Genomic DNA, 14,037 nt, shown 5'->3' with positions numbered 1-14,037 from the left:
CTTTTATAAAAGTGAAAACTGAACTTGCTGGAAACCAGGAAGTACTTACTTGTAGTTCCACCTTAAACCACTAGAGGCAGCCTGCAGAAGAGAGCCGTCATTTTTCGCGTTCTATAAATACCAAGCGATAGGTAAAGTCCACAAAGTAGGATTACAAATATCTAAAGGCTGTAAAACTTTACACTACAGAATTAGTACACTTTTCTCAGACAGACATGAACATTTTTGTACTTTTCTGTCTTTTATGAACTCTAAAAGTTCAAACCTTTATAGAAAAATACATCCAGTTTAGAAATATGAAAACAAAGATCTGATCGGAATCAAAAATGCATATAGATTTAGTGAGCTTAATGCATTCTGTACATGGAGGAGATTGATTGACAAGGCCGACAGCCAATCAGGATGCAGAAAAATTACACTGAAAGAAAGGTGAACCGCTATGCAACGCTGTAATTTCTCATTGACCACCATGCTAAAAAGTCTGTTTTTTCACTAAAAATAAATGTATCTAAAATCTGGTTCAATGATCTTTTTGATGTATTTAGCCTTACTTTCCATTTATGACAACAGTGTGAAGGGTGAGTTTTAAAAAAGCTTTTCTTTAATTTAAAAGGTGTCATGGTGTTGAGTGAACCCAACCTTCAAATTGACTTTGTTCTGTTTTTGAAAGGTTGTTAAGGTGAATGGAGTTTACCTCGATCCATCCCTCTTCAGGGTTCATGTTCGGCCTGTAGAATCTAACACGTGGCATCAAAGATTATCCATCCAGTTATATGCGTCCATGATCTGAACATCCTCTGAAGTGCTACTGTCCCACGAGAAAATAATGTCTGCTGATCCAGAGAAAACAGTCACACAGAGGAAATGGAAAACTCCCAATAACACGTATCTGTTGGACGTTTGAAGCTTTTTATTTAATGTTAGTAATTAGCTAAAGCCGTCAGCCTAACAAGAAGACGGGCCAATCTGCAGAGGTGATACAAGGGTGGATTCCAGATAATGGCCATGTTGGTGTTAAAGGGATCTTCTCAAACATTTCAAGATGCTAAACTCTAACAAATGTTTGCTAAATTTGAACAGATGCTCTATTTTTGTCGGCGTGGGTTCCTTGTGGTTTTGCTCCAGGCCCGACTGGCTGCATCGACATTATGGCTGGTAGTTAAGCTTGTCGAAGCAACAGAAGAGAGTTTTGTGGGAAAGCGGATGTGGAGAGAGGGGAAAAAGATTATTTAAAAGCAGTCTGTTGCGGAGGTGAATCAGTAAAGCAGGAAAAACTGATTATGGCCTGTCAGATGGATACAAATTTGTCTACATTTCTCTCACTCTGAGGGAAAATTTCCTCTCACTATTTAGGTACAAAATAAACATCATTCTCCCTTAAAGTAAAGTTAGTGGCAAATACTTTTTTCCCCTGCTTTCCTTTGTGGGTCTCGTTTTATCTTAAAGATATTTTGTGAATCTTATTTCCTCATAATTCTCTTCAGGGTCAGGAGGGATTGTGGTTTTTTTTAGGTGCTTTGAAGCACAAAGCTCTCCTGCTCTATCCTTTTGCATTTTAATCTAGCTGAATCTCTCAAATATAACATACCAGCAATTATTTATTTGTATTTTTAGAAGTAGGTAAAGAACTCATCTTTTAAGATGAGTGTGCATTTTCACAGGAAACAAGGCTGCTCTGATTGTGTCAGCAGCAGGACAAAGCTCCCAATAATGACTTTGTAATTAAGATTTTGTTGCTATATACATTTATTTAAAGAGATAAAATGTTTCATCTTTGGATTAAAAAGAATATTTTTAATTGGCTAAAGATGTGAATTGTCAACTAGAGACATCACAGGGTTAATGTTTATGTATTAATTACAATTTTTTTTGTTACAGCAATGATTAATAATTTAATACATTTAAAAAATGATTTTTAATATATTTCTCAGATCAGGTAAATGTTCTGGCAGAGTTCCGGATTATTTTTTGATGGGTTTTCTCTATTTTATAAACCCCATTGACAGCTATTGATGCAAATATTCATCAAACCACTTCAATTCCAAACTTAACTAAATGTAGAATCTACATGAAAACCAAAACATAAGTGACTTTAAAAAAAAAAAAAATTTCCCCTTGGCTTTAAATAAATTTAGGCCTCAAGCAGTTTGATGCATTATAATTAAAAACCGTAATCATTCAGCACACACATGGAACCAATAGTTTGCTTAACTCGGTGTAAATCCTTTTGTTTTTCCAAGTTTAAGAAAAATATGTTATTTTGAATATTTTTTTTAATTGAATTGCTTTATTCGTTAGGCTTCTATCAGATTGGTAATAATAAAAAAAAGAACCAAATTACTTTAGTAATAATGAGCATTTTAGCTTTGATTAGATTTATTTTTTAAATGAAGCGAAGCACACAAAAAATAAAAATTAGAATATATTTATTAATGTATTCTAGTGCAGTTTTAGCTTTAATACAGTCTTATAGGCACACTTTACAATTACCAGTATTTGTAATTCTTGTTGGTACTAGAATGTACTGTCTGTTTATTGCAGGTATGCGACCGCTAATGCTATTGTTCATTATTTATGTTTAAGACTAAAGGGATCACATAAACGTAGAAAAAAGTATCGCCAACTGTTGGCTTTTTCAACAACTATTGAAAAGTAATGGCTCCTAAAACATACCATTTACTTGTAGCTGTTTAATTGTTTATTTATCTCAGATTATTCATTAAAAAAACTGAGTTAACAGCTTCAGTCTTTTGATACTGACTGTCCTTCAGCTCTAGTACAGGTGGGGCCAATAGCGGCTCTCCTCTGACCTTAAAACTAAATAACGCGGCAGATAGAGTTGCACTCCGACATTCAAGGAGTCGCTGAAGCTCGCAACACTTTGTCACGGTACTTGTAACGTGAGCATGCGTGCTGGTGAAGTTATGCCCGGCTGCAGCTGTGTTTAATGGTGTCAGCCGGGGCTTGTTTATAAATGAACTGACACAGATGCAGCCATAAGTTCTGAAGCTTGTAAAACTGTAATCCTTTATCCATTAGTAGGATCAGTAAGTGGGCGTCGTTGTACATAAGTTGCTTTTTTAATTTCTTTGTCATTAATGTGTAGATTCAAACAAAACCCGAGCATGAAATTAGTAAAAGTGGTTGTCGGGAGAAAGTTCGGGCACCAGTTTACGGGTTTGGACATTAATGGTTCTGATCACCTTCTGCAAAATATAACCTAGCAGCTTTGACAATTTCAAGGATGAGTGTACTATCTTGTTCATAGCTTTTAGAAATCATCTTACCTTGGTAACGCGGAAAAAAAAATGACTGAATGAAACTTCTAATGTTCAAATTTCAGCATTATGTTGACGCATTAATGCAGATGGAGGAGGGAGAATTTTCATGTTTGTCTGATACTATTAGTCACAGGAAATGTTTCACATGCAGACCAGAGAATGGTATAAACAACCGCTAAACAGAAGTAAACAAAAGCTTGTTCCTGGGTCGCAGTAATCGCGCACCACTGAGAACAAATTACTGATAAATCCACTCAACAGCAGAGAAAATGTAAATCACCTGTTCTTTTGCAGAACTACTTTCAGTTCGTTTCCTTTAGAGTGCAGTTTTCACTGAAGCATGTTGAACTTCCTGAAACGTGAAATAATTGATATTGTGTGAGAGGTTATCAGGTTGCAAATCCTGCAGCTCTGATAATTGCTCGTCTGTGAGGTGGAGAATGGCTGCACTCAGCTCTGCAGCGTGGTTGCAGATGCATCAGATTTCCTTATGAATGCATCATTCATAAACGTGCCGTTTGTTATTGAGCTTCTGCCGGCCGCTGCGCCTCGCAGGCGGTCTTCTTCCCCATGCTCCCTGTTCTTGGATTATCCGTTGAAGTCTTGCGTTAAGATTTACAGAGAGGATATAAATGGAGACTTGTCTGTTACATAAGTAGACTACAAGATGTTCTAGGATGAAGGCCTCAGGAAGAGCAAACAGCAAGTTTGTCTCAATATAGTGCACGCTTTTTGTCGCATGCTATTTTTTGGGGCTAAAATTTCTGAAGTTTAAGCCACCTAATTGTTTTCATGTCTTATTAAAAATGTACACTTTTTCCTGTCAATTTCCTATCTATTCAACAATATTGGTGCTTAATCTTTATCAAATACAAATACTTGACGCTTACCAATTGTAATTGAATAAAAATTGGTTATTTATTGTGAATAATATATGTTTACTTTCAGTTTTTTTATAAATAAGGAAGGCTTACCTAGTATTCATCAATTAATAACTGAATCAAGTAGCTGATGGATTAGAAAAATCTAAAATATAAAGGTTTTAGTTTTTAAACTTGAACTTTTGGTCTCGTATAGCCTGAAGGTTTTGCTTTTACTAAAAGAAAAAAATTGTTAGCATCAACCAGTTCTCGAAAATATAGGATCAACCAAAATAATAAAAAAAAAGATTGACTATTTTTTTAAACATGATATCATAGGGAAACTTTTAGCATTGGATTCTACTTATCAGATCACATTGAGCCAGGCGATGCTTTGTTATCGTTCCCATCACAATCCACCATTCCCGTTGACTCAGCGTCTGCGCAGATCTTAAAAGAAAAAGTGACGGCGTGAGAGCTCAGAGCTTTACTGAACATCCCATCAGCATGTCAACCTTTCTATTTCTGTCCCCGTGAGATCAATGAACACTTTTAACAGTTAAGACTCTTACCTGCCTCTCCTGGCAGACCACTGAAGTCACAGTTATATAACCAAGGCTGTGATGGTTGGAAAGATAACGCGGTTGAAAAGTAATTACCATTTCACTACCAAGCCAGCGAAAGCTAGTTTAACCTTTTGAGTGGAAAACAGGCCTGAAATAGAGATGCTGACCTCAGCCTGTGCAGATGATAGTGAACCTGAACAGCCAGTGTCCATTTCCTGCAGCGCCAACTCAATATGCGGCCACTATGAAGCTACAGTCCAGCTACCTGCTGAATTTAATCCCCAAAAACACAGTAAAAATGTCTATGGCTTTTTTTATTTAATACTGGTGTGATGAAAAAAAATCTGATACAAGTTTTCCTTTTTGTCTGAACATCTGGATGGGAAAATGTTAAATTCAGTTGCACAAAAATTCTGTTATTTAGAAGAGATGTGGCTCATGTTTCAATCATAACTTTAACCTAAAACATGTATATAAATATTCTAGAATAACAAATATGTCACTAAAACTAAATTATACATCCAGTATGTCAATGAAAAGTTTCAAGTTTGAGAAGTTTTTAGCAAAATGTCAATATAAACGACTTTTAAGTCATCCACACTAAATAAAATTCAGTTAATAATGAAAAAAGTCAAATATTTTGAGCTGTACAATGAGACAAAATGCATAAAATCCCAAATTCATTTGGTTTAATACTCTATCTTTAATATAGGTGATAGGAATAAGTCCTAGACAATAAATTTGTAATTTATTGTCATAGCAATAACAGCCTGTGCAGTACATGTACCATAAAAGGCGGCGTAAACTGGTTAACTTGAATTTTTACATACATGATTAAACAATCTTATTGCAGTTTGAAGTCTTGAACAAATTAAATAGACCAATCGGATGGACCCCTTTTATGCTAGATACCCGTTCCCTATGTAGACAAGGGTCATTTGGATTATAACTGAAGTCATGTACGCGCATTTTAAGACCATTTGACCAATCAGGGACTTTGATTTGGTAGTGTCGAATGGACTTCATCCCTTTTAATTCACGTTTTCAACAACCGTTTGCAAATTGATCACGGAAGATAAATTAACACCAAATTTTTCAAGAAAAACCCTAGAGAGCAAGATTTACCTCTTCCAAGTGTTGGTGGCGGACATTAGCTGGTAAACAGTAGCACAAGAACAAGAAGCCCCTCCCTGCTTGGCCAGTGTGAACACCACTGACTAAATGCATGTTGAAGAAGAATTCAGGTTCAAGAATGCATGTGACATGCCTGGTGTGTGAACGTAGCTTTACACCTGTTTTATAGTCAATGTAAACATACAGGTGTGCAGTCGGGATGCGACGATTCACTTTCTCCACAACTCAGTTCAATGGTGTAGCATAGGGTTTGGTTTTAAGACAAGAATTGTGGCGTCCAAATCATCAAAAGTTGGAATGTCATAAAAATATTTTGAATCAAATGAATGCACTTTTGATTTAGTTCATTTAGTTGTTTTTCTGCAAAGCTATTTGGAACCAAACTAATGAACCCTTTCTTGCTGGTGAGTAATAATGAAGAGAAAAACATTTCATTCGTTCTTTCATTATTATTTGTAAACAGCTTGATTATGTCTGCAGCTAAAAACAAGCAAGTGAACAATCAGCCTTTACTAGAAGCTCGATTCATTTTGTTGTTGTTTTTGTGGTGAAACTGTGTTTAAAGTAATATGTTTCTTGTTTTCTCGCTGGAGCGCGCTGAAAGGCTAGAGTGATTACTTGTTCAGTTGTCATGACTACTCTTTCCCAATAATAACGGCAGTGTACCGCAATCCATCAAGCAATTAAAATGCAAATTTTTAGACAAGCCAGCCACTTCGTCAGGCTGAGAAAAAGCCTGGAAGAACATTCCTAATTTAATATGAAAGAAAAGAGCACAGAAATACTGATGGATTTTTCAAAAACATGTTGATTTGAGCTCAAGCTTTTTAGATGCGTCATTTTACAACCTTTCAGGTTTGCATTTTGTCCAATTTGTTGAATGCATGTCAATATGGTACGTAAATATATTACAGTGAGAAATATACTAAATATGATTTAGACAGGAGTAGGTTCATCACGAACAGATATTTATTCATAGACTCATCTAGATTGCCTAAAAGTGCATTTTTAGGAGGTCATCTCATAAATCTGTTGTTTTTCTGGACTTGTTTTGTGCCTGCTAATAGCCTAGATATGGCGGTTAATGGCAAGAAATTACTAATGACTCAGTGTTTGTGCAGCATCCTTCTATTATTATTATTATTATGGTAAGAACACAAAAGATGGGACTAAATCTACTGTTTATTTTTTAGTTTTACTAAATTAAACCATTAAAACCATCAAGGTTAATGTTCCTTATAGTCGTATTAAGACATCCTCTCATATAAATGATCCTAAAACTCATTATTCAGTGTGGTAGAATGGACTCAGACAAACCAACAACTTATAGGTGATTGTGGAAAATGTGTTTTTTTTTAATTATTATTATTATTATTATTTTTAATAAAGAAGCAGAAACGAGTCCTAAATGATGCTAAAGGCCAGAAGCTCACATTAGAGGTGATGAGATGCAGCATCCCTTTAGCTAGACAAAACTTTCTGTTAGTTTTAATGGACGAATTATGACTAAAAAAGGAAAAATCATTTTGAACTGCTAATTATGTGGAAAATTGTTTTACATCACTTAATGAATTGGGTTTTAACCCTGGAAAACAAAAGACGATTTTTTCTTCTGGGCTTTTAAAGTTAATTTGGCTTTTTTTTGGTTCGTTAATAGCAGCCAAAAAATAAATTTGTAAAGGAGCCAAAACTTGAGCCCCTGGTTTCTCCAGGGTTAAATGTAAATGTGAAAAATAAATTGATATTTAATCAAATCATGAATTTTGTATGTTTGCATGGCGAGTCTTATTTAAAAGCATGTTTTAAATATGGAATTTACATAATTTGATATTTAATCTGAATAAAGTAGGAAATTGTATTAGTAAAATTAGAAATGATTTCATTAAAAATAAGGGGAAAGTTTTTAATTTTTATTTTTATCCTCACAGAAATACAGCACCAGTCCTCTAAATCACAAAAGCAGATTTTATGCAAACAAAGTGCACAGCTAAAACATTTAAATGTCTTGTCAGACTAAAAGTTTTTGTGCAGCAGCATTCATTTGTGCAACAGTCATTTATGAGGCCTGCTATTAACAGCAGCCTCTACAGATGTGGGGGAAATACCGCTGAAGACGCTCGTACTGTAGTTAGTCAGCTTTCAGGAGAACGGTTGGTTTCCACATGGCTGAAAGTCCCTGTCACTTTAGTAGAAATCATTTATTTTAGTTAAGAAAGCTGCTTGTTGATGGAATTAAATGAGATTTAAATTGGGTTTCTCAGGATAATTTATCTTGGAGCAAAGTTTTGGCAATAAATTAAAATAAGTGAGTGTGAATTAAGGTAACAAGTCTTTATTTCCACACCAGGAACATGCGACCTGTACTTTAGTGCTTGAACTGACCTGACTTGACTAATCTTATCTGCCATTATCCAATCTTCACAGCTTGCTGCTTGACTTCACCTTGGGTCAAAGACTTGCAGTCAAACAAGGGAAGGTGCTAAGCACATTAGGTGCGTGGGTTTTCATGCTCACTGTCGACAGCTGACTTAAAAGCCCCACATTTCTGTCCCCAGCAGTAAATTACAGACGATATACTCATTTTTTTAAAGGTTTTTTAGATGTCTGCAGTGCAGAAGTAGAGATGTAGCCAAACAAAACCAAAAAGAAAAGCTCTAAAGTTCCTGCAGGAAATAGAAGTTGCATCTGCAAAGATGCATGCACGGGTGTACTGGTACGGTTTGGGTTTTCAGCAGGTGTGATTGTGCATCTGGAGCTTTGCAGCTTTGAGGGGGGGGGGGTCTCTTTTTAACCGCTATGCGGTGGGGTTTCTCTGCTTCTGGGATGTTTGTTTTTATTCTCCCATCAAACAGAAGACAAACTGGCGTTTTAAGCATCTAAAAAAGTGTGTAAATGCAACCAAAATGCTCACATTTAAATTAGGCAATTAAAGTATTTTTATAAAAGTTACATTTAAGGTTTTTAATAACAGTTCCTTTCAAAACACCTTCTAAAAAACTCTGCTAAAGGTAAAGGGTTTTTTTGCCTGGTAAACCTCAGTATCTCCTTTAGGCTTTGGCTGCTTTCAGTCAAGCTCTGAGTCACCAAACGGCAGATGAAAATATCTAACAGAGTGCTGTCTGTCTCCATCTGCAGTCGGAAGCGCCGCCGCCGCTGCTCTCACATCTCCCACAGCCTCAGCAACAGCAGCCGTCATGGGCAAGCAGAACAGCAAGCTGCGTCCCGATGTCATGCAGGACCTGATGGACAACACGGACTTCACGGAGCACGAGATCACCGAGTGGTACAAGGGTTTCCTGCGAGACTGCCCCAGCGGCGCCCTCTCCATGGAGGAGTTCAAGAAGATCTACGCCAACTTCTTCCCGTACGGCGACGCCTCCAAGTTCGCCGAGCACGTCTTTCGCACGTTTGATGCCAACGGCGACGGGACTATAGACTTCAGGGAGTTCATCATCGCCCTCAGCGTCACCTCACGGGGTCGGCTTGACCAGAAGCTGAAGTGGGCCTTCAGCATGTACGACCTGGACGGGAATGGGTACATTAGCAGAGCAGAGATGCTGGAGATCGTAACGGTGAGTCTCCTAAAGAGAAACACTTTTTTCTATGCTCTCAGCCATTGAGACCAGCAGAAATTTGGTGATTTTATCACATAACATTTGTTCAAAGTGGACGTTTTAGACGGCAGCAGTTCCTCTCTGGTCCTGGATCTCTGCAGCGTCCCGCTCAGATCATCCCGTTAACCCCCTCCAGCTTCAAACTAACGAGCTTCAGTGTCACACACATGCACACACCACCCAGCAATCCTCTTCACATGTCTGTTACATCAGACACTTGATGGTTTTAAACTGAGCTCCGACAAACGTGTAATCCCACGACTCCAAGTGCATGTAACCTCCAGGAGAGCCGCTGGTGACTTTCAATCACTGCTTTTTAGTTCTCTATGATGTTTTCATTAACAAGCTGTTTATATAGTTTGATAAAGTGTCAATCATCCAGTTTTGGTTATTAACATGATCAAAACTACTGTAAATCTTGCTTGTAAATATTGTTGAATTTGAACTTAAGCTTTCTAACATTGATAAGATTATTTAACAATTACAAAAATATATTTGAAGGGATGCTGGGAATAAAAGAGGAATAATGTGAACAGTGAAGTGAAACACAAAGTTGTTTTTATCATCTTAAGCCATGATACAAAAAAATCATAGATTCGCAAAATAAGAAAATAACCCAAAATCTTTTAAAAAGCATTAATTTGAAAAGAAATGCAACCAATAATAATTTTGAAAGGTTTTAAGACCCGTTCTGATCATCTTTAGATCTATTTTTAAGCATTCCCAGTGGTCTCTTAATTATTATTATACTGTTTCTAGCTAAAATAAAAAATCTGTATAGTTTTCTAGAACATAGTTTGTGCTGAGCGTCAAAAGTTAATTATAAATTCGTTCCTTATGTCAGAAAAAGCCACCGCCCCCTTTAACTCCTGGTTGCTGAGAGCTCTTTGTTTACACGCTCTCCTGCTAGCTTTGAGCCATATTCCAGATCAGACAAGGAAAACAAAGACATACGTCGCATGGATCTATTCATCTACTGCCTCTGAATGGATTGGTGCTGCTTGAGGCCCCGCCCAGCATATTTTCAATGTCATAAACCTTTTCAAACTGTGTATTTCCATCTGCTCCGGATTCCCAACAACAGAAATACAATTTTTAGCCCAATTTTCTTAATATATTTAGATTTTAGATTTTGTTTTGGGCTGCACGGTGGCGCAGTTGTTAGCGCTCTTGCCTCACAGCGAGAAGGCCCCGGTTCGACTCCCGGCTGGGACCTTTCTGTGTGGAGTTTGCATGTTCTCCCTGTGCATGCGTGGGTTTTCACCGGGGACTCCGGCTTCCTCCCACCTTCCAAAAACATGCTTCATAGGTTCATTGGTGACTCTAAATTGTCCCTAGGTGTGAATGTGAGAGTGAATGTGTGTGTTTGAGGCCCTGAGACAGACTGGCGACCTGTCCAGGGTGTACCCCGCCTTCGCCCTTCAGTAGCCGAGTTAGGCTCCGGCACCCCCGCGACCCCGAAAGGGACAAAGCGGTCAGGAAAATGGATGGATGGATAGATTTTGTTTTATTTCAAACAGAAACAGAAAAAAGAAAAAAAAATATCACCAAATAAAGATATGCAGATATTAAATTCAAAACAGCATTTTCGTAACAATCTCACATAATAGAAAGTAAACTTAGACTTTCCGTTTACATAAATAATTTTCTTTCTATATATCGTCCACTATGATAAGGATGCCACAAGAACAAGTTTAAAACATAAAAACGCTAATTTTCTCTGAGTAGGTCTTTAAAAGTCACTATAAACAGATAAAAAAAATATTAAAATTTAAACAGACAAATAACTGATAAGCTAAAAATCTTGACTAAAGTGGACATTTATTTTGTAAATTATAAGCTTTGCAAACATTTACAGTTTTGTTACAATCTCTGGAAAGTTAGAATTATCTGTCAATGATTGATGATTTTTTTCTGTTGTCTTGTTTGTTTTCAGACAGCAGAACCATAAAATGAATTTTTTACTTTCCATTTTCTAGCTGTAGACCACATAGATGCTTTTCTTGCTCCCTCTCAGGCTGTACTTCTCTTTCTGCTTGTTTTTATGTCCATGGCTCTGAAGGAATGTCTTCTTCTGTTTACTCTGCCTTCAGGCCATTTACAAGATGGTTTCCTCTGTGATGAAGATGCCAGAGGACGAATCCACACCAGAGAAGCGCACAGATAAGATCTTCAGGCAGATGGACACAAATAAAGACGGTAAAGACGGATTCATTGTCGAAATAAAAGAGAAATGCCATGAACTCAGGGGCTCACAAGTCTTCTCTTTGTGTTTCAGGTAAACTGTCTCTTGAGGAATTTGTCGAGGGGGCAAAGAACGACCCCTCCATTGTGCGACTGCTGCAGTGCGATCCCAGCAGTGCTGGGCAGTAGAAAACTGGACTCTTCCCACTGATAAATCCCTTTTAATCTCTCTGATCTGACCTGCCTGAGATTGTTTTTAACACCACATGACCTTTGGAGGCACATGAACACTCAGACCTGCAGCTGTACATGATACACAAAAAAAAACATCCAAAAAATGTCCGTTAGACTCGCACACTGACACACTGTTCATGTGCCTCTTTGCCTTGGCAAAGGCTGCTGTCAAAAACAAGTCTCACTCGGGGTACAGGGGGGACTGGAAAGACTGAAATCCCATCAGACTTGTTCAAGCAGAAGCTATTCCTGCTCCGACTTGAGAGGAAAAGCCGGCAAGGATAACCCTGTTGTTGTGCTATTCTAAGTTTGCTGGTTTTTCTTTTTATTTACGAGAAAAAAAGTCCCAATTCAAGAAGAATCCTGTGTTCTATCACGACGACCGACTGGGGTCGCCGAGTGTACAGAGTATTTCATTGTAGCTCCAAGTCAACACTGGAAGAAATGAAGTGTACGAGTGCAGGACTCCACCTGTCCACTTGGATTATTTATAAGCAATATCTGGGAATTTTAGTTTTTATAACCATATAATGTTTTTTTATGTTTAGTTTGAAATGATGTTACAGAAAAACAGGCTTTTTCAAAGAATGAAAACCATCCGGTGTTCTGAAAGTGACTTTCTGCCAAGTTCTGTGTACACATTATAGAGACCCCACTAATACTCATCTTTGCACATAATTTCAATACTTTCAACATGTAAAACCGAGCTGTGATTCTCTATGCCCAATTACGAACTAACCATTGACTGTATATAAGAACTGGACTGAGTGTATTGGCAAGAGTCTGGCGATACGATACATACCCGGCTCATGATGTGATATGTATCATGATATATCCCAAGACTCTACTAGAACAATTTTTAATTTTTTTTATTAAGAGTATGACTTAAAAAACTATACCAGAATATTAATCCATTTTAATAAAATGTTCAAACAATGTTATTTAATGATCAGATCATTAGGCAGTCCAACTGTATCTCATAAACCAGTTGCTTTTACCCAAGTAAATTCATGGTGCTTTTGTTGTGGAATTAAGAAATACTTGTTCCTACAGGAACAATCACTATGGTCTGATTTCTTCATTGTTTGAGAATATTTTTCAGTATGAGAAAAAAAAAAAGTGGAAAACAGTTAAGAAGGACTCCCATAAATAATTAAATAAATATTGCTATGTCAGCATTTTAAATCATATGGCAAGTACATGTCATTTTGTAAAACTGTCCGAATTCCCTAGAAATTTCCCAGAAGTCTCTACGAAAAACGAGCGCGCATAAATGCTCACAAATATTGACTATAATGCATTGTACTTTAACAATTTTCTTGAGAAATATTTATTTTTAATGTTTTTTTTTTTGCAGTTTTTATCATCACAACACAGCAGACTTATAAACAGTCTTCATAAAATGTTCATACCTGTTAAGGAAGAAAAAAAGTAATGAGCATGGTACTTGAGATATTCCTGCACTATATCGTTCTTAAGAAGTGAGGGATTAAGGATGCCTGGTGTGAGTTACGTTCACACCAGGCATGTGACGCACGTTCAACAACACTCTTTCAAGAACACACAGGCTTTTTCTTTCATAGCTCTATTCCGATTTATGAAAGACTTGGTGTCAGAGTTCTGTTCAGGTACAAACTGTGATTATGAATTTCTCTTCCGTGATCATTTTTAAACCATTGACACTTCCACGAATCAAAAGGGCTCCATCCATTTGTCACTACAAATCAGAATCTGATTGGTCAGAGTTGAACCTGGTTTAACTTTTGCTGTTTACACACTTTCACATTGGAAGAGGTCGCCTAAATGCAACTTCACAGATTTTGAGGGTGTGGACTTCCAACAACCTCACTCCTGATTGGTGAAAGTGGTTGCTATAGAAACATTGACTCAGACCAATCACTGTTTACTGACGTCGTCCGGCTCCAAAATGACGACGTCCGTATCAATGGCGACTGAATTGACTTCCTATCGTTGGAGCCGGATGTAAACCATTTTCTGAGTGACACCACACTTACTCAGTCCAGTTCTCATATACAGTCAATGGGTCTAACAAGTGTGTTTGAAAAAACATAGATGTTATATGAACATATAGCTTGTTCTTATATATTCTTTTACTCTGATGACGTTGTGGCGTTTTGCCGCAATGGATGAGATTCACTTTAAA

At 37.2% G+C, this 14,037-nt stretch overlaps 1 protein-coding gene across 3 annotated transcripts in view; it reads left to right on the top strand.

Annotated features, from left to right (window-relative positions):
- The window catches only part of ncaldb (neurocalcin delta b), a 13,899-nt gene extending 1,665 nt beyond the window's left edge, over positions 1-12,234 (top strand). For 2 of the 3 annotated variants that reach the window (XM_024297930.2, XM_024297920.2), the window contains 3 exons: positions 8,977-9,413; positions 11,549-11,654; positions 11,734-12,234. In XM_024297930.2, coding sequence (XP_024153698.1) covers positions 9,036-9,413; positions 11,549-11,654; positions 11,734-11,828 — 579 coding nt within the window. In that variant the 5' untranslated portion in view covers positions 8,977-9,035 and the 3' untranslated portion in view covers positions 11,829-12,234. Of the gene's footprint in view, positions 1-6,113; positions 6,246-8,976; positions 9,414-11,548; positions 11,655-11,733 lie in introns of those variants that run through there. The other variant, XM_024297939.2, reaches the window with a different exon arrangement.
- The last annotated feature ends 1,803 nt before the right edge of the window (positions 12,235-14,037 follow it).

The sequence above is a fragment of the Oryzias melastigma genome, linkage group LG11 (genome assembly GCF_002922805.2).
Source record: "Oryzias melastigma strain HK-1 linkage group LG11, ASM292280v2, whole genome shotgun sequence".
NCBI classification, from domain to species: Eukaryota; Metazoa; Chordata; class Actinopteri; order Beloniformes; family Adrianichthyidae; genus Oryzias; species Oryzias melastigma.
Note: the sequence above shows the minus strand (reverse complement) of the source record. Positions and strands in the feature narration are given on the sequence as shown.